At 43.0% G+C, this 26,572-nt stretch overlaps 1 protein-coding gene across 2 annotated transcripts in view; it reads right to left on the bottom strand.

The window, feature by feature from the left end:
• Nucleotides 1–26,572, bottom strand: part of ARHGAP39 (Rho GTPase activating protein 39) — a 131,909-nt gene that overhangs the window by 54,035 nt on the left and 51,302 nt on the right. For both annotated transcript variants that reach the window (XM_012760020.2, XM_012760023.2), the window contains exon 2: nucleotides 9,748–9,910. In XM_012760020.2, the coding sequence (XP_012615474.2) occupies nucleotides 9,748–9,833 (86 nt within the window). In that variant the 5' untranslated portion in view covers nucleotides 9,834–9,910. The remainder of the gene's footprint in view (nucleotides 1–9,747; nucleotides 9,911–26,572) is intronic.

The following is a 26,572-nucleotide window of genomic DNA, read 5'->3' as shown; positions in this document are numbered from 1 at the left end:
TCAGCTGACATGTGCAAGGGAAAACTGAGCAGTATGCTGCACCCTCCAGGGCAGGTGCCCCTGAGCCTCCCTCAGCAGCCAAGAGAAGCAGCTGCATGGAACAGGGATGGAAGAACCAAGAGGACTCCAGGCCGGGAGCAGGGAGGCAGGAGGAGGAGGAGTCCTCGCCAAGTATGACAGGAAAACCCCGTCCAGTGACAGGAGAAGGGGCAGGTAGGACCCACAGGGCTGGACTTTCATGACCTCAGTCAGACAATCACTGTCAACATCGACAGTGAGGAGTCGCTCTGACAGTTGTGCCTTGATGTGAGGGGAATAGCACTTGGTCTCTGTGGTCTTCCTCCCAGGCAATCATGAGAAAAACATCAGACAAATCCAAAATATCTGACCAGTCCTCCTCAAAACCATCAAGGTTATCAAAAACTAGCAAAGTCTGAGAAACTTTCATAGCCCAGAGGAGACCACAGAGATGTACTAAATAAATGTCATGTAAGAACCTGGGACAGAAAAAGGACATTAGGGGAAAATTAAAAGAAGTCTGAATCAAGTATGCACTTCAGCAAATAACAACATTGCAATATTGGTTCATTAACTGTAAAAAGGTACCACCTAATGAAGATGCCTAGAGTTGGGGGACCAGGCACAAGGGATGAAGGAACTCTCTGTGTTAGCTGCAATTTCCATATAAATCTAAAGCTGTTCTAAAATAAAAAGTTTATTTTTTAAAAAAGTAAGGAGTCTCCATATTTTAAAATGTTACTTTTATACTCTGGACAATCTGCCTCATTTCACAGCCAGCAGCTGCTCCTTGATGCCACAGCAGGCTGGGGCTCAGGGGCAGTAGGGAGCCCAGGATGGGCAGAGGAAGCCTCTTCTGGGAGATGCTAATGGCAGGGGGTGTGGGGTGGGTGTGGCGGCAACAGGAAAGGATGGCTGCAAAGCCATGGGGTCCCTCTTCCTGAGGCCACTGATGCGGCACCCATGAGGGAGCTTTGGCAGGATGTGGGAGAGCTCACCACCTCCCTACACCAGGTCCTCCAGCCCCAGGGGCAAGAACCAATGTACAGCAACTCTAGACCAGATCAGGGACAATCAGGTCCTGGGAGGGGTGGAACGCAGGGTGGGTGGTGGCGTACCTGCCTGCACACAGAGCCCGCAGCTGCTTGCCTCACTGACCTAAAGCTGTGCCCATCTCTGTGGCTGTGGCAGAGACATCCAGGATGACTCTAAGCCATTGGTGCACTCCAGTGGGACTCAGCAGCCCTGTGCAGTCCAAGTGCCTGCCAGGTGGGGGCTCAAGTAGAGGCTCCAGCTCCTCCAGAAGCTCTGGGTCTACAAGAAGGACAAGGGCTGCAGACAGAGGCCAAAACTCTCAGGGTCTGCACGCACAGGAGAAAAGGACTGTCACTCCTACCTCAGGGCTGGCCCCTGCAACTGACTACCCAGTGTCAACCTTGACTGGAGGCCTGGTGCCCCTAGTGCTCCCAATTATGAAGCGAGGCCATCACGGGGCTCTGGCCAGCCACCCTGCAGGCCAAAGAGCAGAGTTAGGCTGGCATCTGGGGACACCACATGTCATGAGGACAGACGGGCTGGAGAGAACTCCTTGGGACTGCAAGGACAAAGCCTCACAGAAGATGCTAGCAACAATACCATTGAGGAGTGGCCATCTTTTGTGACCATGATTTCTGACCACTGGTGATCCCAAGGCCATTTTCGGCAGAAGCAGTTGTCCTGCGACATGTACACATTCACCAGTTCCCACAGCTCTGGAGTGCTGCCTGGTCCTCACCCCTGCACTGCCCCATCCAGGTCACTCTCCTCACTGAAGATGGAGGAAACACTCAAACAGGGACCTAGTCACTTTACCCAAATGTCCTCCACACACATGCTAAGCCTATGGTGGAGCAAACTCCCACCAAAGCTCTCCCTCTTCCGCCTTGCGGTGTCTGTCACGTTAGCTTTGTTGGCCTCCTGGAGCACTTGAAAATGGCCAGGGGCTCATGGTCACCTACTAGATGCCTCCCCAGCAGATGTCTCCTCTCGTCACCAGAGACTGGACCCCAGTGGGTGGCTGCTCTGTGCCCCATTAGCACAGACCCTGACAGGGCAGTGACGATTAATATGAGAAGGACCTGCTGGGGCTCTGAAGAAGATGCATTTGCTGAGAGTGTTGATGCAGAGGGCAGCAACACCATGGCGCTTTGGGGGCAGCCATGGGAGTCCCCAAGAAGGTGCCTGCAAGCAGAGCCAAAAGGAAGCATGTCTCGGGTGCCTGGGGCACTTAGGCAGCAGGCCACTGTGAAGGGCCTGAGGTCGGAGCTGACCCAACCTGACTTGAGTGAATAGATCCTCCTGGCTGGTTCCCAGGAAGCAGGATGGGATGAGGTTTTAGTCTGAGTCCCTGGAAGTGGCAGGAAAGGGCGGGTCCGCATCTGAGCTCAGAGGTGCACATGAAAATGGGGCCATGGACCGTGGGGTGCAAGGAATCAGGAGTCCCTAGCCCTGGGGACAAGCCAAACCCAGACATCAGGCAGGTGGCTTCCCCCTGAGGTGGCATCACCTTACCACTCCCAGGCCCTGCTGCTCTGAAGTTCTCTCCTATGTCATTAAATTTTAGGTTTTAGATTAGGCTTTACCAGAACAAAGTTGAGATACTTCCAATATAATTTTTATGCGCACAGGGAAGCCCAGAAAGTACAGAATTAAACATTCTATGCCCTAAAAGAAGCAATAACGATTGTTATTTTATTTTTTTTTTAATTTTTTTTTATTTTGGCATATTATGGGGGTACAACGATTGTTATTTTTGTTTAAAATGTACTTTCAAATGAATGTAATGAGATAATTCTCTCTCAACAAAGAATACTGTTTTGTTCCCTTCTTAGTGCACTCTTGTGTAAGCGTGGGCAGGACACCAGACTTTTAAGAATGTTCTAGGCACCTCCTGGGGGACAGCACTGAATCAAGACCTTCAGCAAACCAGAGGGCAGACAATGGCACAGAGGACACTAGCCCTCAGGGAGCCACTAACCATAGCAAGGCACAGGTGACACTTGGCAGATGTCCACTGAGAGGGCTTCAGAACACAGAGGGGTGGCCTAGTCTGGGGTGTTCGATGGACTCTGGCCAGGGCTGGACCTTGAGGACAAGGAGGAGAGCATGGCTGGTGGCTGCATACAGGAGGCAGTGCCATGGCCAGTCGATCAGCAAGGTGGGAAGGGAGAACACCATATGGATTGGAACATGCACTTTGTCTGCTGAGGTTGGTGCCTGATCCACCTGAATTCCCCAGGGCAAAGGGTGGCATGGGACGCTAGGTGTGTGAGGGGCAAACTGCTAAGCCAGGTCTGTGTGCAGAGTAAGACTGGAAGTTTGGGAACCGCCCACAGGGGGCTTCACTGCCAGGAGTAGGGACTCGATCCTGTGGGCAATAGGGAGTTACTGAGGTTTAGCTGCACCCTGCTCACATAATCAGAGCTGTGTTTGAGGAAGATTTTTTTGGCAACAGTATTTACAATGAATTAGGAAAGGAATGATAAGCTATTTGGTGACAAAGGTGGAAGGAGGAAAGATGTCTGAGATCCCAAGGTCGAGATTAAAGGTGGCAGGGAACATAGACCTCCTCCCAGAAATTCCCAGAATGCTGATATCAGCACGGAATCAACCTTCCTGTAGCTCTGGTTTCTTGGAGATGTTTATTTACAGCCAATAATCTGTCTAAGTAAGTATTTCCCAAGTGAAGACAATGAGTGCCAATTACACATTGAGCAATTTGCCAGGTAAGAAGGACGCAAGAGTGAAAAGCACATTCCCCACCCTGCAGATCCCTACAATGGGGGTGTCAAGATCATTCAATGAGGAAAGGACAGTCTCTTCAACAAATGACACTGAGACAAATGGACATCCATCTGTACAAGAATGAAGGGAGCTCCTACCTGATGCCATACATAAAAATTCAGAACAGATCAAAGACCTAAACTTAAGAGTTAAAATTATAAAACTCTTAAAAGAATAGGGGTAAATCTCCATGACCCTAGATTTGGCAAAGACACCAAAAGAACAAGCAATACGAGAACAATAGGTAATTGGACTTCATCAAAATCAAAAGTTTTGTGTGGTAAACAATAACATCAAGAAGTGAAAACAAGGCCGGGTGCTGTGGCTCACGCCTGTAATCCTAGCTCTTGGGAGGCCGAGGCGGGCGGATTGCTCAAGGTCAGGAGTTCGAAACCAGCCTGAGCAAGAGCGAGACCCCGTCTCTACTATAAACAGAAATAAATTAATTGGCCAACTGATATATATATATAAAAAATTAGCCGGGCATAGTGGCACATGCCTGTAGTCCCAGCTACTTGGGAGGCTGAGGCAGAAGGATCACTCGAGCCCAGGAGGTTGCTGTGAGCTAGGCTGACGCCACGGCACTCACTCTAGCCTGGACAACAAAGTGAGACTCTGTCTCAAAAAAAAAAAAGAAGTGAAAACAGGGCTGGACACGGTGGCTCACATCTGTTATCCCAGAACTTTGGGAGGTCGAGGTGGGAGGATTACATGAGCCCAGGAGTTTGAGAATAGTCCAGGCAATACAGTGAGATGAAACGAAAGGGAAAGGGGAAAGGGGAAAGGGGGAAGGGGAAAGAGGGAAGGGGGAAGGGGGGAAGGGGGAGGGGAAGGGAGGAAAAATTAGCAAGGCATGGTGGCACCTGTACCCCAGCTACTTGGGAGGCTGAGGAAGGAGGATTGCTTGAACCCAGGAGTTCAAGACTGCAGTGAGCTATGATTGTGTCAGCCTGGGAGACAGAGCAAGACCCTGTTTCTAAAGGAAAAAAAAGAGGAGTGAAAATACAACTATAGAATGGGAGAAAACATTCACAAATCATTTATCTGACAAAAGACTTAAATCCAGAATATACAAAGAAAACCTAAAATTCAATAACAAAATGTTAGATAACCCAATTTAAAAATGGGCAAAAGATCTGAATAGACACTTCTCTAGAATATAGACAAATAGCCAATACACATAAAAAAAATGCTCAACATCATTAGCCTTTAAGAAAATACAAATCAAAACCACAATGAGATACCATTTTAAACCCACTGGAATGGCTATTACAATAACATAACCATAGTTACAAATGTTGTTGAAGATGTGGAGAAATTGGAATCTTTATACAGTGCTGGTAAGGATGTAAAATGGTGCAGCTACTGTGGAAGAGCCTAGAGTTTCCTTACAAAGTTAAGCACAGGCTGGGTGCATGGCTCATTCCTGTAATCCTAGCACTCTGGGAGGCCAAGGCAGAAGGATAGCTTGAGCTCAGGAGTTCAAAACCAGGTTGAGCAAGAGTGAGACCCCATCTCTACCAAAAATAGAGAAAAATTAGCTGAGTGTTGTGATGCGTGCCTGTAGTCCCAGCTACTCAGGAGGCTGAGGCAGGAGGATCTTCTGAGCCCAGGAGTTGGAGGTTGCAGTGAGTTGCAATGATATCACTGCACTCTAGCCAGGGCGACAGAGCAAGATTATGTCTCAACAACAACAACAACAACAAAAACAAGGAAACAGAATTACATGTTATAAATCAAGATAAAAAGTATAAACATGCAATGCATATACCTGAAAAAACAAAGTTTGAGCACAGAGTTACCATATGACCCAAGATAACTGAAAACATGTGTTCACACAGCAACTTGTACACAAATGTTCCTGGCAGAATTATTCATAATAGCTCCAAAGTGGAAACAAACTATCCTTTAACTGACACATGAATAAACAAAATGTGGTCCATCCACACATGGGAATATCATTTAGTAATGAAGAGAATGAACACTGACACATGCTACAACACAGAGAAACCTTGAGGACATAATGGTGAGTGAACAAAGCCAGGCACGAAGACCACTTACTGTACGATTCCATTTATTTAAATTGTCGAGAGTAGACAAATCCATCAAGACAGAAAGCAGGTTAATGGTGCCAGGGCTTGAGGCAGGGAAGGGTCTGCTGACAGGCCCAGGGCATCTCTGTGGGATGTGGACATGCTCCTGGACGTGGACAATGGTGATAACTGCAAAACTCTGAATGGACTGAGTTTTTAGTACACTTTAGACCACTGAGTTTTTAGTACACTTTAAAGAGTAAATTTTATAGTATGTGAATTACATTTCCATAATAAAAAAAACTGCCATTAGAGGGGGTCCAGAAGATGGGAGGCGGCTAGCAAGGGTGCTCACCAAGGGATGCCAGCGAAGAGGCTCTGGAAGCAGTAAGCTCTGCTGCACTGCCCACCTTCGGCCAAGATGCCCTGTAAGGCAGTTGGGGTGTCCAGGAACATGAAAGGGCAGATAGGGGTGGAGTTGTTAGATCAAGCGCCATATAGGCAGAGCAGCAAAAAGGCCTCTCACAAGAGTGAGACACTGTCTCTACTAGAAATAGAAAGAAATTAATTGGCAAACTAAAAATATATAGAAAAAAAAAATTAGCCGGGCATAGTAGCTCATGCCTGAAGTCCCAGCTACTCGGGAGGTTGAGGCAGTAGGACTGCTTAAATCCAGGAGTTAGAGGTTGCTGTGAGCTAGGCTGATGCCACGGCATGCTAGTCTGGGCAACAGAATGAGACTCTGTCTCAAAAAAAAAAAAAAGTAAAAAAGATTTTGGCTTTTTTGGATAGTTAGTGGAAACATCTGCAAAATAAATTATAAGTATAGGGCTCATGTTCTTCAGATACAAATTTGAGCATCAAAAAATAAAAAATATTGTAGAAAAATAGGCAAAAGGTAAAAACAAGAATTTCACAAAGGTAATGGTAACCCATGGAAGATGCCTGCTTTACTCATCATCAGAGCCCAAAGCCCAGGCTGCATTGAGACCCCCATCCCCACACTTCAGCACCCTTCATTGGAAGCAGTGGGCAGATGGTGCAGGGTGGGTACAGCGTGCTGGACCCTGTGCAGGGCACATGGCAATGGCACTGAGTGCAGTCACTCTTGAACCCTGCAATCCCTCGTCTGGAATTTACCTGAAGATATATCTCCAAAACACAAAACTACACAAGCACAGGCTATTAACTGCAGCATACTTATAACTGTAGAATATTGGAAATGACCTATACATCCAACACAATACTGTGGTAGACATGCAACAGAGACCCCAGGAAGCTTCAAAAAATGAGGGGGATGATCTTGATGTTCTGAGAGGCAGTGATTTCCAGGGATGTTGTTATGTGGAACAAGCAAAATACACAAAGAGCACATAAATCATGATATCTTTTGTATAAGAATGAAGGGAAAATTTAAAAAAACCCACAACATCTGGAAACACAAAACACAAGAGTTAAACCATAAAACAAGAAGTTTCCTACCTGCAACAGGTAGGTGGGGGCACAGGAAAGGATATGGGCCCTTAATGAATATACCTTTCTTAGAGTTTTGACTTATGGAAACATTTGAATGATCTATAGATGTAAAAAAAAATTACATAAGTAAGAATAGGAAGGGAGAAGAATAAAACTAACTGAAACAAGTGAACCCAATTATATTTCGATGAATGTTATAACCACAAGGAAGTGCAAAAAAGAGATAACTAATCCAAGTAATTTATGAACTCAGGATTAGATTGTGTTCCTCATTCCTGGCTCAAGTGTGCATGTGGGGAATGCAAATGAATCCCAACTTTTTGTAGTATGTACATTTTTTAAGTGGAATGGGTGAAGCAATTCTGCAATAATTTCATACATACAGATAAATAAATGTGTAAATGCATTAATATTCTTGGGAGCCAGGGCTGTTACCAAGGAGGAAGAGACGTGATGAACTAGAAGACCAAAACAACTCCGTATGGGACTTGACTGGAACTGGGGTTGCATGTGTATGTACACAGGGTACATGTGCATTTGTGTACATGTGTATACACATCCACAAATTTTCTAGTTCTGTATACTTAATTGGCCAAAAAGCAAATACATTCAGGAGCAATGCACATGTTAAAACCAGACCTTGTTCTTTGAGACCAGTCTTCCCTGAAGGAACCAGGGCTGAGCAGGGCAGTTGTACCACAAAGAAGTACTCAAAAGAATGATGGGGACATCAGGACATGGGAGCCAGTATGAAGGAGTCTCACTGGCCAATCTTGGAGAGAGTGAGCACCAAAGTAATTCAGTGCAGGAATGATACAAACCATGTAAAACAAAAAGGAGCCATAAGTCCACACCAAATGAACAATGGGAGAGAAGGCTCCTGCTAAGGTGGAATGTCGAGTGCCAGCCACAGTGTGGAGGGAGCATGGGAGCTGGATCCAGCGTTCTGCAGCAAGCAGCCTGGGAAAGACTGGCTCACATTAGAAACAACAGAAATGTCAAAACTGAAGGGCACAGACCCCAGAGTGCTCAGAGGTTGCTGGGGAGGAAGGAATCACACCACAGCGAAGCAGGCAAGGCCTCCACTGGGTGATCAGAAGGAGCATCACCAAATGAGGGGCACAGACAGCACATGTCTGCAGATGTGGGATCCCAGAGGGACTGATATGACCCATGTGGCATCCTGCTAAGAAATTGCCAGACAAACCCAAGCCCAGGAAAGCTCTATTTAAATGTCAATGTTGCAAAGACAGAGAAAGGCTGTGGAAGTCTTCCAGATTAAAAAACGGCTAAGAAGATAGCAGCCAAGGCCAAGCTGATCCAGAGGAACCCTGCACTGGCCAGGGAGGGGAGACTTGAACAAGGACAGCAGGGGACCAGCTGGCATGGCTGGCAGGCAGCAGAGCAGACCAAAGACTTGAGCCACTGCCAGGCTCACCAGAGATGCCAAGTGTCAGGGGCTACACCCAAGAACAGCCTGAGGGACACACACTTGAATGTTGCACCCCGCCCCCTCCCAGAGGGTTCAGAAGAAAGCAGCGGGCAAGCAATGCCAACAAAAGGTGGGCACAGGTGCACAAGCGCTCCCAGGACTGCTTTCAGTCTTGTAACTTTTCTGTAAGCATTATTTCCAAATAAGGAGTTAAAAATTACACAAATAAAAATAATGACCTATGCCTACCGGCATCTGTGTGGATCAATGCCCAGAGGGGGTCTGAGCAATTGGAGTCAGCTACCCAATGGGCGTGGCATGTCAGGCCCAGGCTGCAAGGTCCACCTGAGATGGGGCAGACGCTGTGCAGAGGGGACAGAGGCGAGGCCATGCCCAGGACAGGCATCTAAGCGAGGGTACAGTACTTTCAAGTTCAGAAGCACCAAAAAGCGGCCAAAGCTCAAGCAAAACTGTGTGCAAGGGGCATCACACACCTAGGATGAGGTGAACAAGCATACTTCTACTAAGCTCCCTGCTTCCAGTGCTTTTTCTTTTTCTTTTCTTTTGAGACAGAGCCTCCCTTTGTTGCCCAGGCTAGAGTGAGTGCCATGGTGTCAGCCTAGCTCACAGCAACCTCAAACTCCTGGGCTCAGGCAATCCTTCTACCTCAGCCTTCCGAGTAGCTGGGACTATAGGCATGTGCCACCATGCCTGGCTAATTTTTTCTATATATTTTTAGTTGGCCAATTAATTTCTATTTTTAGTAGAGACGGGGTCTCACTCTTGCTCAGGCTGGTTTCGAACTCCTGACCTTGAGCAATTCGCCCGTCTTGGCCTCTCAGAGTGCTAGGATTACAGGTGTGAGCCACTGCAACCGGCCTCAGTGTCTTTTCTAAAGGAGGGGTCGTGCCCTCCCACCTCCCTGAGTCCTGGATGGCTCAATGGATGTGAGTGGCATCTCCTTACCTAGTGCTCGATCCCGAAATCCTTGACTCCTGCACATCGGCATTATGACTCCTGCATTCGTAATCCTGCGCCTGGGACATTGCCATCTGTTTCCTCAGCGCCAAGGGGACAGACGTCAGCAGATCATCAGGACAACTCCAGCATCAGATGGGAAGGCGCTGCACTGTGAGAGAGGATAAGCGTCTAAGCTCCAATGTGGAAAATACCTTATTACAATCAACCCAGCCCAGCCTGTCACCACCAAGTGACTGGCCAGAATAAGTAGCAGACACCCCAGCACCTGTGAGCCCCCGAGGCAGCCAAGAGCCCTGGACTGTTCTTTGTGCTCAGCCCCTGCACAGCTGCAAGGCCAGCCAGGCCTCCTGGGCAGCAGGCAGAGCTGCTTGCCAGCCAGATCCAACCCAAGACAACCATGGCTAGGTGGGCACATGCTGAACCTGGAGGGCCCGTAGCACTTGAGGACTGGGAGGGTGCATGGGAGGACATGGGACCCATTCTGCCCTCACACTCAGCCTGACATCTGAGATTCAATGCCCTCAGCTGTGAACAGACAACACACAACCAGCAGTTTCTGGGGAATGGAACAGGGCAACATGCATGAAGCACATGACACAGTCCCCACACAGGGTGGTGCTCAAAAACAATCCATGCACATATAGATCACCTGATTTATGAGGAAAAACAGCCTTTTCAAAAACAGTGTTGTGTTGACCAGATATATAGATTATATATTATAGATCCTTGAACAACATGGGTTTAACCTGTGCAGGTCCACTTATACACAGATTTTCTTCCTTCTCTGCCACCCCTGAGACAGCAATACCCACCCCTCCTCTTCCTCAGCCTATTCAATGTGAAGATGATGAGGATGAAGATCTTTATGATGATTCACTTACACTTAGTGAATAGTAAATATTTTCTCTTACTTATGATTTTCTTAACAGTTAAGCTTTTCTTTAGCTTACTTTATTGTAAGAATAGAGTATATAATACATATAACATACAAAATATGTGTAAATTGAATGTTTATGTTATGGGTAAGGCTTCTGGTCAACAGGAGGCTATTAGTTAAGTTTTGGCAGAGTCAAAAGTTACATGTGGATTTTCAACTGAAGGGAGTGTTGGCACCCCTAACCCCCAAGTTGTTCATGGATAAAATTGTTGTTGTTCAAGGAAAAAGTGAAGCTTGGCCTGTACCTCATCTAATACACAAAACTTAAGGCTAGATAAACTGCAGATCTAAATAGTAAAAGTAAAACAATATAAAGCTTTTAGAAAAAGTGTAGAAGATCTCTGTGGCCTACAATAGGCACAGATATCTTAATCAGACACACACAAAAAGAAAACAGTACACAAAAGAAGAATGAATAAATTGGACAGTAATAAAATTAATAATATCTGTTTATCAATAAACCATTGAGAATAAAAAAGGCAAGTCCAAAGTGGGAAATATTTGCTATGCAGAATATGAGTAATACACCACATACGAGTGTTCACAATCTGACAAGGGACCATGTCCGAAACATATAAAAATTCTTACAAATAGAAAAAAAGCAGATAACCCAATAAAAAATGGACAAAAGAATTCATACTTTAGAAGAGAGAATATCTAATTAAAAAGAGATTATCTAAATGGTTAATAAAAACATGACAGAAAATGTGCTCAACTTCACTGTCATCGGGGAAATGCTAATTATTAAATAAAATTAGTACATAGAACAAAACAGCTAAAATGGAAAGACAAAATCTATCAAGTGCTGGCAAGGATGAGGAGCAAGAAGACAGCTAGTATACTGCTGGTGGGATCTAAACAGGTTAACCCATTCCAGCCCTTGGCTTGGCACTGTTATTAAGCATGAAATGTTTTATTTCCTTAAGTACCAAGTTTGACAGCTGATATTTCTGACATTTCTCTTTGATACTTCTTGTTTTATTTCTATTGTGAAGGTACATCCTTATTCTTTCAAATGCATAGTTTGGCTTGTGTTTATCTTTCACATTTTTTTAGAGCTATTTTTGTGAAAACATGGATAAGTCAAAAGTGTTATTTTCGAGTATGAGTTCTGTCATGGAACCAATGCAGCACAGACAGCTCGAAATACCAACAAAGTATTTGGGAAGGATGTGGCTAATGAATGTCAATGGTTTGAGAAGTTCTGTTCTGGTGATTCTCATCTTGAAAATGAGCCACGTGGACGACCTGAGACCCAGGTGGATAATGGTGAGTTGAAAGCTGTAGTGGAAATGAATCCATCTCAACCTATGTGTGAATTAGCAGCAAGCTTTGACGTTACTATTCCAACAGTATTGGACCATTTGAAACAAATCGGCAAGGTAAAGAAGCTGGATAGATGGGTTCCGCATGAATTAAACGAGCGTCAGAAGAGAAATTGTCTCGCAGCTTGCCTTTCTTTGCTGTCACAACATAAAGGCCAACCATTTCTACACCATATTGTTACATGTGATGAAAAATGGATTCTTTTTGACACTTGCAAGCGTTTTGGTACAATGGTTAAAGATGATGTGCTGAAACACAGTTTAAAACTGAATATTCATCAAAACAAGTTAATAGTGTCTGTTTGGTGGTCCAGTGTTGGTGTTATCCACTACAGCTTCATGAGACCTGGTCAATCAATTAAAGCAATTTCTACTGCAACCAGCTGGATGAAATGATGAGGATGCTTGTGTTAAGCAGCCAAGATTGGTCCATAGAGACAGGTCGATCCTCTCACAAGACAACACTCGACCATGTGTTGCACAGACAATGCTGCTCAAACTATAGAGGCTGGACTTGGAAACTCTGTTATCCACCACATTCAGTAGTCCTTGCACCAACTGACTACCACTTCTTCCAGGCTTTGGACCACTTCTTGCAAGGAAAAATATTCAATTATCAAGAAGCTGTGGAAAACGCCTTTCATGATTTCATCACCACTCGCTCTCCAGGCTTCTGCGCTGCTGGCATAAACAAGCTACCCTTAAGATGGCACAACTGTGTAGATAGTTTAGGCTTCTTGTTTGAGCTATAATAAACTAAAATTTTGATCTGAAATCAGACATTTCATATTTAATGACCTAATATTTCCTAAAGCTGCACACACACCCCATCCTGGGACTCAGGGCTTCCAGCATTGGAGACCAGTGGAAGTGCACACACACATAAACACACACACACACCCCAAGACTGCAAGCAGTGATCCCAGCAACACTGTTCATGACAGCCCAAATCAGAAGCTACCAAATACTAACCCACAGGAGGATAGGCACGCAAAGTACATGCAGAAACCTAAAGCAGTGAGACTGTGTAATCCACTCACAACAACTGGGTCAATCGCCCAAAGGGGAGGGAGAGAGAAAGGCCAGGCACAACTGAATACATGCAGTGTGGTTCCCTTTCATAAAGTTCAAAATCAGACAAAAGCAGCTTCTGCTGTTAGAAACCAGAACCGACTGCCCCACTGTTTGCAGCCTGGGCACCCCCCTTACCATGGCTGGTTTATAACAGCCCACAGTGCTCCATCACGCACTGTGCCCAAGCTTGACTTTGGTAAGATCTGCAGAAAGGAGAAACGGGTATCACTGTGGTGGGCTCTGTCTCCTTCCTCCTTGACCACCACAGCTGCTATCATGACAAGACCCTCCCAGAAGGAAGAGGAAATAAAAAGACTGAGAGCAAGGAGAAGGCAGAGCTAACCCTGGAGAAATCAAGGAAAGAGACACATGCAGGGCAATCAGAAACTCTGTCCAAGTTCCAGATAGATTGGGGGGCCAAAGTCCAACCTACATTCACTCAATTCACAAGTTGGAGAACTCCCTCCTTGGAGGAAATGCTCTAAGCCTTCTTCTTTCTGTCGTGTAAATATCCATGCAACTAGTTATTTAAATGCTCAAGACTACCAGGAATGTTATTTTTAAAATTGAAATTCAAATATTTCTAATTTCTTGTACGTCTGAGAAGAAAAAGGTGACCCTCATATCACGTCAACATTTTTAAAAAGTAAAAGAGCAGTGTTAGTAAAATTCTGAGAAACTAAGAAGTATCTACCATGGCCTGACAGCAACTTGAAAAGACCATTTCACCTGTACACCTTTCAGGCCTCACCTTGTCCTCAAGGCTGGTCTAGAACAGAACACGCAGCAGTTAGCAAAGACCAGGACCTCCCACATGTCTGACTGACCCTCCTCGTGTTTTCCAACTCACACTTCATCTCTGGAAACTTCCTCCAAACTGAGACACATGTCTTGGTGAGCCCAAATGGCCCTGGTCTGTAATCAGCTAGTGTTCAAACTTGGCTTTTCATTTTTATGTAATTTTAATTATTCTACGTCCTTTGCACTTCTTTATGAATTTAAGAGTCAGCTTCTCAATTTCTACAAAATAGCCTACTGGATATTGACTACAATTGTGTTGAATCTATAGATCAATATGAGGAAAACTAACACCGTAACAATATTGAATCTTCTGATACGTGAATGCAATATCTCTCTCCATCCAGTCAGGTCTACTTTCTTCTAATGATACTTTATAGTTTTCAGTGTATAAATCTTATAGTTTTCAGTGTATAAAAAACATGTTTATTTAGTTAAATGTATCCCTAAGCATTGTATATTTTTAATATTAACAAAATATTTAAAATTTCCAATTGTTTATTGCTGGTAAAGAAAAATATTATCTTCCAGTAGAAGAGGAAAGTTAAAAAAAAAAATTAAAAAAAAAAAGAAAGAAAAATATTATCTGTTTTTATAATTTGATCTTGTACCTATAACCTTGCTAAACTCAGTTTTTAGTTACAATTACTTTTTTTTTATTTGGTAGATTCATTAGGGTTTTTACATAGATGATCATGTCAACAGTAAACAAAAACAGTTTTACTTCTTCTTTTCCAGTCTAGATCCTTTAGATCAGGGGTCCTCAAACTTTTTACTTATTTATTTTCAGACAGAGTCTCACTTTGTTGCCCAGGCTAGTGCCGTGGCATCAGCCTAACTCACAGCACCCTCAAAGTCCTGGGCTCAAGCGATCTTGCTGCCTCAGCCTCCCCAGTAGCTGGGACTACAGGCATGCGCCACCATGCCTGGCTAATTTTTTCTATATATATTAGTTGGCCAATTAATTTCTTTCTATTTATAGTAGAGCCGGGGTCTCGCTCTTGCTCAGGTTGGTTTCGAACTCCTGAACTCAAACCATCCGCCCGCCTCGGCCTCCCAGAGAGCTAGGATTACAGGCGTGAGCCACTGCGCCTGGGCCCTCAAACTTTTTAAACGGGGCCAGTTCACTGTCCCTCAGACCGTTGGAGGGCTGGACTATAGTTTAAAAAAAACTATGAGCAAATTCCTATGTACACTGCACATATCTTGAGGTAAAAAAACAAATGGGCAAAAACACCCGCATGTGGCTCGTGGGCCGTAGTTTGAGGACACCTGCTTTAGATCCTTTTCTTTTTCTTTCTATTTTTTTTTTTTTTTTTTTTGAGACAGAGTCTCCCTTTGCTGTCCAGGCTAGACTGAGTGCCGTGGTGTCAGCCTAGCTCACAGCAACCTCAAACTCCTGGGCTCAAGCAATCCTTCTGCCTCAGCCTCCCGAGTAGCTGGGACTACAGGCATGTGTCACCATGCCTGGCTGATTTTTTCTATACATATTAGTTGGCCAATTAATTTCTTTCTATTTATAGTAGAGACAGGGTCTCACTCTTGCTCAGGCTGGTCTCGAACTCCTGACCTTGAGCTATACCACCTGCCTCAGCCTCCTAGAGTGCTGGGATTACAGGCGTGAGCCACCACGCCCAGCCGCTTTTATTTCTTTTTCTTGCCTTATCATACTGGCAAGAACTACCAGTATGACACTAAATACAATCAGTATGAGTGGATATACAAGACTTGTTCTAATCTTAGGGGAAAGCTTGTAGTCTTTCACCATCAAATATAACGTGGGCTACAGGTTTTTCATAAATGCCTTTTGTCAGATTGAGGAAGTTCCCTTGTATTCCTAGTTTGCCAAGTTGCTTTTTATTGTGTCTATTAAAATGATCACATGGTTTTTCTTTTTCAATTGATATAGTTTTAAATTCCATAAATTAATTTTTAATTTAAACATATCACATATTTCTTATGTAAACCTCAATTGGTCATGATGTAGTATCCTTTTTATATATTCTCACGTTTGATCTACTAAAATTTTGTTAAGAGTTTTTGCATCTATATTCATGTGGGAGATTGGGCTGTACTTTTTTCTTCTTGTAATGTCTTTGTCTAGTTTTGGTATCCTGGTAATACTGGCATAATAAAATGAATAGAGAAGTATTCCCTCCTCTCAGTTTTCTGGGAGAGTTTGTATAGAATTGCTATCATTTCTTCCTTAAATGTTTGGTAAAGTACAGCAAAGAAGCCATCTAGGCATATAGTTTTCTTTGTGGGAAGGCATTTAATTACAAATTGATTTTATTTAATAAATATAGAGCTAAGGAGGTTTTACATTTTTTTTGAGTGAGCTATAATGGTTGTTTCTGTCTGTCAAGGAACTTGCTCATTTCCTGTAAATTATCAAACTTACTGGTATAAAGTTATACTATTTATTTATATCCCTTTAAAATCAAAAGCCTCTGTAATGATGCCACATCTTTCATTCTTAATATTGGTAATTAATGTTTTTCCACTCTTTTTCCTAATCAATCTAGCTAGAAATTTGTTAATTTTATTGTCTTCTCAAAAACACATCTTTGGCTTAATGAATTTTTTCTACTTTTTTGCTGTGTTTCATTTCCACTCTGATCTTTATTATTTCATTTCCTTTGCTTTTCTTGGACTTAATTTGCTCTACTTTTTCTAGTTTCCTAAGGTGGAGTTCAGTGATTTGCACACTTAAAAAAGAAAACCAAAACAATTAAGGGCTGGGCTCAGTGACTCACACCTGTAATCTTAGCACTTTGGGAGGCCAAAGTGAAAGGACTGCTTGGGCCCAGGAGTTTGAGCCCAGCCTGGACAACACAGTGAGACCCCATCTCTACAATAAAAAAATTACCTGGGTATGATGGTGCACACCTGCAGTCCCAACTACTTGGAAGACAGAGGCAGAAGGATCACTTAAGTCCAAGAAGTCAAGATTACATTGAGCTATGATGACACCCCTGCACCCCAGCACAAACAACAGAGTGAGATCCTGTATCCTCTACTCCCTTTCAAAAAAACCAATTTAGGTGTTTAGTGTTATAAAATTTCTATCTAAATACAGTTTCCATGACATCTCACAAATGTTGATGTATTGCATTTTCATTTTCATTCAGATGAAAAAGCTTTCTAATCTCTCCTTTGATTCATGGATTACACAGAAGTATGCTACCCAATAACTGGTCATTTTCTAGTTATTTTTACTGGTTTCTAATTTAATTCCATTTTTGTCAAAGAACCTATTTTGCATGCCTTGAAGGTATTAAAGTTTATTAAGATTTTTTTTTTTTTTTTAGACAGAGTCTCACTTTGTTGTCTGGGCTAGAGTGCCGTAGCATCAGCCTACCTCAAAGCAACCTCAAACTCTTGGGCTCAGGCAATCCTTCTGGGCTGGGCATGGTGGCTTACACCTGTAATCCCAGCACTCTGGGAGGCCAAGGCGGGAGGATCGCTCAAGGTCAGGAGTTTGAAACTAGCCTGAGCAAGAGCGAGACCCCCACCTCTACTAAAAATAGAAAGAAATTAATTGGTCAACTAAACATATATAGAGAAAAAATTAGCTGGGCATGGTGGCGCATGCCTGTAGTCCCAGCTACTCGGGAGGCTGAAGCAGCAGGATTGCTTGAGCCCAGGAGTTTGAGGTTGTTGTGAGCTAAGCTGATGCCACAGCACTCTAGCTGGACAACAGAGTGAGATTCTGTCTCAGAAACAAAAAAAGCAATCCTTCTGCCTCAGCCTCCCAAGTAGCTGGGACTACAGGCATGCACCACCATGCCCGGCTAATTTTTTTATATATGTTTAGTTGGCCAATTAATTTCTATTTTTAGTAGAGACAGGGGTCTGGCTCTTGCTCAGGTTGGTTTCAAACTCCTGACCTTGAACAATCCTCCTGCCTCAGCCTCCCAGAGTGCTAGAATTACAGGTGTAAGCCACCACGCCCGGCCTATTAAGACTTTTTATGGCCCCCCAAAAATGGTCTATCTTGATAAATATTCTATATGCACTAGAATAGAATGTGTTGTTGGATGGAGTGCTTTGTAAAGTCAACCAGGTCAAACTGGTGATAGTTCTGATAACAGTCTCCTGCCTACTTGTTCTATCAATCACTCAGAGAGGAGTACTGAGAGTTACAACTGCAATTGTGGATTTGTCTATTTCTCCTCACATGTCTTTTATTAACAGTTTTTGCTTGATGTATTTCATAGCTCTGTTATTAGGTACATAAACATTTTTGGTGTGTTCTTGATTAATTAACCCCTTTATCATTATACAGTATTTTTATCCTAGTAGTTTTCTTTGCTCTGGAATATTTGATATTATAGCAATTCCAGCTTGCCTTTCATCAGTGTTAGAATCTTCATCAGTGTTAGAATACCTTTTATCCTTCTTTTACTTTTAGCCTATTTAAGACATTAAATTTAAAGTAGGTTTATTATAGCCAATGCATATTTGGGTATAATTTTTTATGCAATCTGACAATCACTGACTTTTGATTGGGGTGTTTAAGCCATCTGCATTTCTGATTGTTGACATAGTTAGGCTTAAACCTAACATCTTGCTCTTTGTTTTCGATTTGTCCCATCTGGTCTTTGTTCCCCTTTCCTCGTTTTCTGTCTTCTTTTAGATTAAGTATCTTATGTGGTTCAACTTTATCTCCACTGTTGAACTGTCAGTTGAAATTCATTATTTTGCTATTTTTAATAAATGCTCTTAGGTTTATAGTATACAGGTGTAATTTGTCATACTCTGCCTTCAAGTGAAATTACACCATTTCAAATATATGTTTTTACCATTTCCTCTCTCTAGGACTTGAACTATTTCAGCTGTTACATGTTTGAAAACATCTTTATTTCACTTTCATTTTAAAAAGATATTTAACTGGGTATAGAATTCTGGACTGAACATTTTTTTTCTGGCTGCCTTTTAGATTTATCTTTTTGTAACTGGTTTTAAGCAACTTAATTATGATGTGGTGGTGTAATTTTCTTCATATTTCTTGTGCTTAGAGTTGATTAAAATGATCAACTCTAGGTTTAGTTTTCATCAAGTTGGAAATCTTTTCAGGTATTATTTCGTAAAACAGTTCTTTTGTCCTTCCCTTCCTCTTTAGGAACTCCAACCACACAATAGTTAGGGCCCTGAAAATTGTCCCATAGCTCAATGATGCTCTTGTTTGTTTTTGATTATTTTATTTTTTAGAAAAACGGGGTCTCATTCAGTTGCCCTGGCTGGATTGCAATGGCATCATCACAGCTCACTGCGACCTCACACTCCTGTCCTAGGTTCAAGCAATTTTCCTGCCTCAGCCTCTCAAGTAGCTTGGACTACAGCTGTATGCAACCACACCTGGCTAACTTCTTTTTAAATTTTTTGTAGACACCAAGTATCACTGTGTTGCCCAGGTTGGTCTGGAACTCCTGGGCTCAAGGGATCTTCCCTCCTTAGCCTCCCAAAATGCTAAGATTACAGGTGTGAGCCACCACACCTAGCTGTTTTTATGTATTTTAAAGTATTTTCCCTCTTCCTGTTTCAGAAGAGGAAACTGCTTTAAGTTCACCAATCTTTTCTTTGGCAAAATCTAATCTACCATTAATCTTGTCCAGTGTATTTTGCATTTGGACATTTTAGTTTCAACTCTAGTTTAATTTGGATCTTTAAAAATACCTCCATGTCGCCGGGCGTGGTGGCTCACGCCTGTAATCCTAGCACTTTGGGAGGCGGGCGGATTGTTCAAGTTCAGGAGTTCGAAATCAGCCTGAGCGAGACCCCGTCTCTACCAAAAATAGAAAGAAATTAATTGACCAACTAAAAATATATATACAAAAAATTAGCCAGGCATGGTGGCGCATGCCTGTAGTCCCAGCTACTCGGGAGGCTGAGGCAGTAGGATCGCTGAGCCCCGGAGATTGAGGTTGCTGTGAGCCAGGCTGACGCCACGGCACTCACTCTATCCTGGGCAACAAAGTGAGACTCTGTCTCAAAAAAAAGAAAAAAAAATACCTCCATGTTTCTACTTAACATGTCAAGCTTTCCTTTAGCTCCTCGAACATACGGAACATAGTCATAATAATTGCTTTAATAACCTTGTTTGCTAAATCTAACATATATGTCAGTTTTGCATAAGTTTTTATTGATTTTTCACTCCAGTATGGCTTGTATTTTACTGTTTCTTTCCATGCCTGATAATTTTTGGTTGGTGCCAGACATTGTGAATTTTATCCCTTTGAGGGCTTTACATTTTTTTATTCCTAGCTAAAAAATGAGCATTGTTTTGGGATACAGTTACTTGGAAACAGTGTGCAAATTTTGCTTCTTGCTTTTAAGATTTGTTATGTGGCAGCAAAGCAGCACTTATTCTAGGGCTAATTTTGGATCCTTGAGTGTGGGCTTTTGACTAAATCCAAATGTTACAGAACAAATCCTCTGAATAAAGGGATTTGTTCTGTGAAGTTTGAGTTCAGTTGAGGAGCCACACTTGGGCATCTGGAGGGCTACATGCAGCCTTTAGGCCACAAGTTCCCCACCCCTGCATGATGATGCTTTTCTGTCTGCTTGATGGCATCAGGCACTTGTCACAATGTTTTGAGAGCTCTGAGTAGTGTTCGCTCTAATCCTTCAGGGGGTTCTTTCCCTGGCCTGTGGCAGTTTCCTCATGTGCATACACTGGTCAGTACTCTGCTAAAAACCAAGGAGAATCCTTGGCATATCTCTCGGCTCTTCCTGTAGCTCTTCACTATCTGGTACTCTTCCTGGCAAACTCCAGTCCCTTGGCCACTCTGGGTTCCCAAACTTAGGGAGTTTTCCAGGTTCCACCTGGGCTTCCTCCTTTTTGCAACACAACCTGGAAATTCTCCTAATGTGGTAAGCTGGAGAAATCATCAAGCTTATTTGATTCTCATCTCACAGGAATCACTATTGTTTTGTCACTTTATGCCCGAAGTTTAGAAAACCATATGGTTTCATCATGTTTTGTCCAGCTTTTCAATTTTTCAGGTGGGAGGGTAAATCTAATCTATCATTCTATTTTGTCCATGATGGGAAGTATCAGTATGTTTGTTTAGTATTATATAATTACACAAATATATCATTAGAACTGTAGTATTTGTCTCCCCCACCAGAGGATAAGTGCCATGAGGATAGAGATGATATTTGTTTTGTTAACCACTACATCCCTGAAAAAGAGTAAATAATCAAACATTTACTAAATAAACAAACTCCAAAATCCACATAGAATCTATTTAGGCATACTGGATAACTAAAGACTTAAAATAATTATTCTAAATTATATGACATATGGTTCCAAGTATATGATATTCTGGAAAAGGCAAAATGATGTTACCAGTAAGAAAGACCATGGTTGCCAGTGATTCAGGGGAGGGAGAGAGGGTTAGATGAAACATAGGATTCTCAAGGGTGGTGAAATATGTATGATATTATAATTGTGAGTAATTGACACTATACATTGCTTAAAACCTACAGAACTTTACAACACAGAAAATGAATCTCCATGTAAACAAAGTTTCAAAAAAATAGGACATGTGTGGTGGCTCACGAACCTGTAATCCTAGCACTTTGGGAAGCCAAGGTGGGAGGACTGCTTGAAGTCAGGAGTTTGAGACCAGCATGAGCAAGAGTGAAACTCTGTATCTACAAAAAAATAGAAAAATGAGACAGGCGTAGTGGCTTGCGCCTGTAGTCCCAGCTACTAGGGAGGCTGAGGCAGAAGGACTATCTGAGTCTGAGAATTAGAGGTTGCAAGTGAGCTGTGATCATGCATGCCACTACACTGCAGCTTGGGTGACAGAGTGAGATCCTGTGTCATCAAAAAGAAAACACACACACATATATACACACTGCAGTCCTCCACCCCCATGGGGTGCAGATCAGTACCAGTCCATGGCCTATTAGGAACTGGGTCACAGAGCTTTGCCTCCCCCTTCCATGGAAAAATTGTCTTTCATGAAACTGTTCCCTGGTGCCAAAAAGGTTGGAGACCACTGAGTTATACTTTAACTTTAGACAGGAGACTAGCAACAAAGAAGCAATCAAGAGTGAGCAGTGGGCAAGCGAGCAAGCTTCATCTGTATTTACAGCCACTCCCCATTGCTCACATCACCTCCTGAGCTCTGTCTCTTCCCCCTGACCCCACCACATCCATGGAAAAATTGTCTTCCATGAAACCAGTCCCTGGTGCCAAAAAGACTGGGAACCACTGTGTGTATATGCATGTGTGTGTGTGTATGGAACAACCTCACTGAAGGGGGTGAGAGAAAAAGGTGGCGGACTAAGTAACTCTGGAAATAAGTGAGTCCATAAGACCAAAAGCAAAAGAAGCTGCATATAAACACTGTATTCTAGTTGATAAAGTTATTTCCCATGGGGAAATGGGTTAACTAGTCTGATATTGCTATGTATGCACACTGGAATTGAATAATTAAACAAATGAATGCCAGATGGTAGAAGTCAAGCTTCTCACTGCTAGCGTGGAAGACAAGGGGAAGAGTCTAGAATGATCCATGTGGTAATAGATTAGAGTTGGAGACATGAATACAACCTCATGTTTTAGCATAACACAGATACAGATGGTTACATATAGAAATATTTATAGATACATGTATAAACATAGATTAGTACACACAAATATATGTCTTTGCTCTGTTGGCTGAACAGGTCTATAAGCATTAATAGTCCATAGGAACAAACCTACCTAGTGCCCAGATCTTGGTAATAACACCATTCCACAATTAAAAGGAACAAGAAATTCCTAGAGAAATGACTGGGGCAGAAAATATACGAGCTTGGTGTAACTGGCAGAGGTAGAAAGTAAGAAAAAGCTAAAACAAAAACAAAAACCCCACAATGGCAGCCAGGTACAGTGGCTCACGCCTATAATCCTAATATTCTGGGAGGCCTAGGCAGGAGGATTGCTCTAGGTCAGGAGCTTGAGACCAGTCCGAACAAGAGTGAGATCCCATTTCTACTAAAAATAGAAAAAATTAGCTGGGCATGGTAGCTCGCGCCTGTAGTCCCAGCTACTCGGAAGGCTGAGGCAGAAGGATCACGCGAGCCCAGGAGTTTGAGGCTGCAGTGAGCTGTGATGACACCACTGCACTCTAGCCAGGCAACAGAGTGAGACTGTCTCAAAAGAGAAAAAAAACCAAAACCCCATAATGATAGAGTATGTCAGAGGGACACAGGAGCCAACTGAAAGCACCAACTGAATGATTAAAGCTGGAACAATTTGAGCAAAAAGATAAATTCATGTTGGATTATAACCCAAAGTATAAACTATCCATAAATCCATACTGATATAAATGAATGACCAAATTTATGTAGATACTCTATCCTCAAGGATAGGGAACATAACTCCACATTCCTAGAGTGTGGGCTGGATGGACATAGTGACTTCCTTTCAAAGAGCACAGTGGAAAGGGGGGCGAGAAAGTAACCTTAGAGTGAGGAACCTGACAAGCACAGCCGATGATCACGGTCAACGTCAATGGCAGTAAGTCATGTTGAAAATACGTACCTTTGATATAACAAAAATGGCATTTCACCTCTGTGGCTTTCTTCCACAAACTTGTAACTCCAGTCTAATCATGAAGAAAACATCAGATAAATCCCAACTGAGGGATATTCTACAAAATACCTGGCCACTATTCCACATATAGCCTATACATTTTAAAGGTTATTCCTCATTTTTTGCTTCTATAATTATAAATAAGATTTTACAGTTACTTTTTTTTTTTTTTTTTTGGGAGGCAGGGTCTTCTTTCACCCAGGCTGGCGTACAGTGGCATCATGATAGCTCACTGCAGCCTTGAACTCCAGGGCTCAAGCGATGTTCCTGCCTCAGCTTTCTGAGTAGCTGGGACTACCAGTGTGTGCCATGACACTTGGCTTTTTTTTTTTTTTAATAGATGGGGGTCTCATTATGTTGCCCAGGCCAGTCTTGAACGCCTGGGCTCAAGCGATCCTCCTGCTGCGGCCTCCCCAAGTACTGAGATTACAGGTGTGAACCACCACACATGGCCTATTTGTTGTTACTTATTATTTCTATAACAATCATATTGTCCTGTGCCAAGAAATTTTCCCAACATTTATAACCATTATTTCTGTTTTATACTTAACTGCCTGACAAAAGTGTTCAGAATGATACTAAAATGATAGTATGCATTTTTGTTTTGTTCCCAATTTTAGTCAAAATGATTAAAGCCTAGGCTTTTAATTTTTCTTCACTTTAATCAATTTAGACATTTATCTATTCATGTGTGACCTTGAAAGATGATGGCAGTGGATTTATATTTCTATTTCTAATGCCAATTTTCTTCCTTATTAAATTTATATTATCAGTGTCTTAAATTATTATATTCTCTTCTGTAACCACAGCTTTCAGAGCTGTTCAGCCTCAATTCCGTGTTCATTGTCTTTCTACATCTGGGTCTTCAGCCATCGTGATTGCTGGATCCCATAGTGAAGTTTCAACACAGGCTTCTGAGTGCCTGTTCTGAGGCCATGTGTCCACAAATGCTTTACTGTCACCTATACACAGAGGGCAACTTGGCTCAGTATGAATTCGTGGATAACACTTTTCTCATCCACTTTCAGAAACTTCCCTGCTTTGCTCTACTGCCTCCTGGAACAGAGTGTCAGTTACTGTGAGTAAGATGGTTCGGTTAGCACAAAGGATTCCTTCTTATCACTCAGTGAATTTACCAGGTCACCTCTGGTACTGGTCATTTTGTATCCAATGCCTCCAGGAATATGATGTGCCCTCTTACTATGCAAACTCAAGCCTTCCCTTATCCAGAGAGATTTTGCTTTCTTTGGTTTTCCCTCACACCTTTGAATATTGTTTTTTCTCTGGTCTTGGACAGGAACCACTGGCCATGTACTGGTCCCCTGCTAGTCCTGCTGTAGCATCTTCTCTTCGCCACTTTTTTAATTTTTATTTTATTTTTTTTTATTTTGGCATATTATACGGGTTCACCACTTTTTATTTTCCTCTACACAGCGTGTTTTCAAGCAGACTGTCCTCTGGGTGGCTAATTCTTTCTCCATAGTCTCCACCTGGTTTCCTGCTGTGGCTAATGGGATCTCACATGCATGAGGGTTCTACTGTTCACTTCTCTCAGCTCTGCCACCCACTTTATCTACTCCTGGGAGGTTGTCTTTGAGATCTTTTCTCCCTCTTTATTTATATATCTTGAATCCTATATTTTTTAGTGTACAGACAAGGTTTCATCTAAGACTTCCTTCTGTTTCCTGGGTTGGTTCTTTTGGGTATCTTCTTCATCAGCTCTTTGAACTGCGCTCTTTCCCTTTTGTTCAGCATCATGCAGGTTCCATGCTGGCTCTTGACTCCTGCCACCTTCAGACCAGGACAGACACAGGACTGAGCCAGGACAGACTCAAATCAGGTTCCATTTTGAATGTTTCTGGAATTAGCATGTTTTGGTTGTATGAGGCAGAAACTCAACTCAAACTAAAGAGATTTGCAGCCCCATCTGACATGATGTCTGACCTCAAACATGCCCCAGGGCTCACTCAGGACAGCTGTGCTTTCAGGCAGGCTGTATGTGCTGTTGGCAGCCAAAGACTCAAAGTCGGCCACGTGGCAGTATTCCTGCCCACACCAAGAAGGGTTTTCCCTCACAGTTCTAGCAGGAGTCTTGTGCAGGTTTCCATACAGCCACCGTGGCCTCTGCCCCATAGCCTGGTGCTGCAAGGGAGGGTCCATGACACACAAGGAACCAGGAGAGATGGAAAGGGTCCTCATGAGTGAACCAGTCAGTCTCTAACCATTTACCAGCAGAGGTAGATCACCCTTCACTGCTAGGGCCACTCTTCAGATTCATAGTAGATTAAATCTTGTTCCTTATTTTTCATTCTTTTTGTTAATTTCAGTGAGTTTCAAGAAGGGAAGTAGAATAAACAAGTCTTTACTTAGCCATCATTTCCAGAAGGTCCAAGTTCCATTCTCAATGCTTTTTTTTAAAGAAGTTTTCCAAGTTCTGAACAATGATCTCAGTTTCATGTTCTGAAAGCTCGACTGTAAGCTGGAGAGACAATGCCCTATTCTCCCCACCCAGTGCCTGGGCCAGTCTGGGCACAGACACAGCCCCAGCAAACAAGATGGGCATTTCCGGCATTCACTGCCCCTTTAGCAGCTGTCCTAACCAACTCCTCCCCTCTCCAAGGACAGGCCACATTGCTGTGTTTAAATCTGTGCTCCAACCCATCAGCAAGTCATGGAATCAATTTAGTAGGTCAAGATTAGCGTTTTAAACTTTTCTGGGAAGGGGAAGAGGAAGACATCAGACCACATCCCACATAGAAAGGACAGTGTTGTTTGAGACACTTCTTTGCAACATAAAATCTCTTACTGTGGTGGTGTTGTTCAAACACTTGAAAAGCCACTGTCTGGCTACAGTGCCAGCATCCTGCAATCAGCTTCTGCTTGTGAATGACAAGGTCCGAAATGGACAGTCAGGACATGGTCCTTTCCTGGCTCATACATGCCAGTGGTCGGAACAGAGAAGCCTGGCCTGTGACCAGTCCCCACCAAAGGGTCCCGGCTTGTTCACAAAGTCTGAACTAGCATGGCTGTGGACTGCCCTGGGCTTTGAAAGACAGGAACAAGATGTGTAGAAGGGCTTTG

Source organism: Microcebus murinus, chromosome 7 (assembly GCF_040939455.1).
Source record: "Microcebus murinus isolate Inina chromosome 7, M.murinus_Inina_mat1.0, whole genome shotgun sequence".
NCBI lineage: Eukaryota > Metazoa > Chordata > Mammalia > Primates > Cheirogaleidae > Microcebus > Microcebus murinus.
The sequence above is the reverse complement of the archived record's forward strand: the minus strand, read 5'-3'. Positions and strand labels throughout refer to the sequence as shown.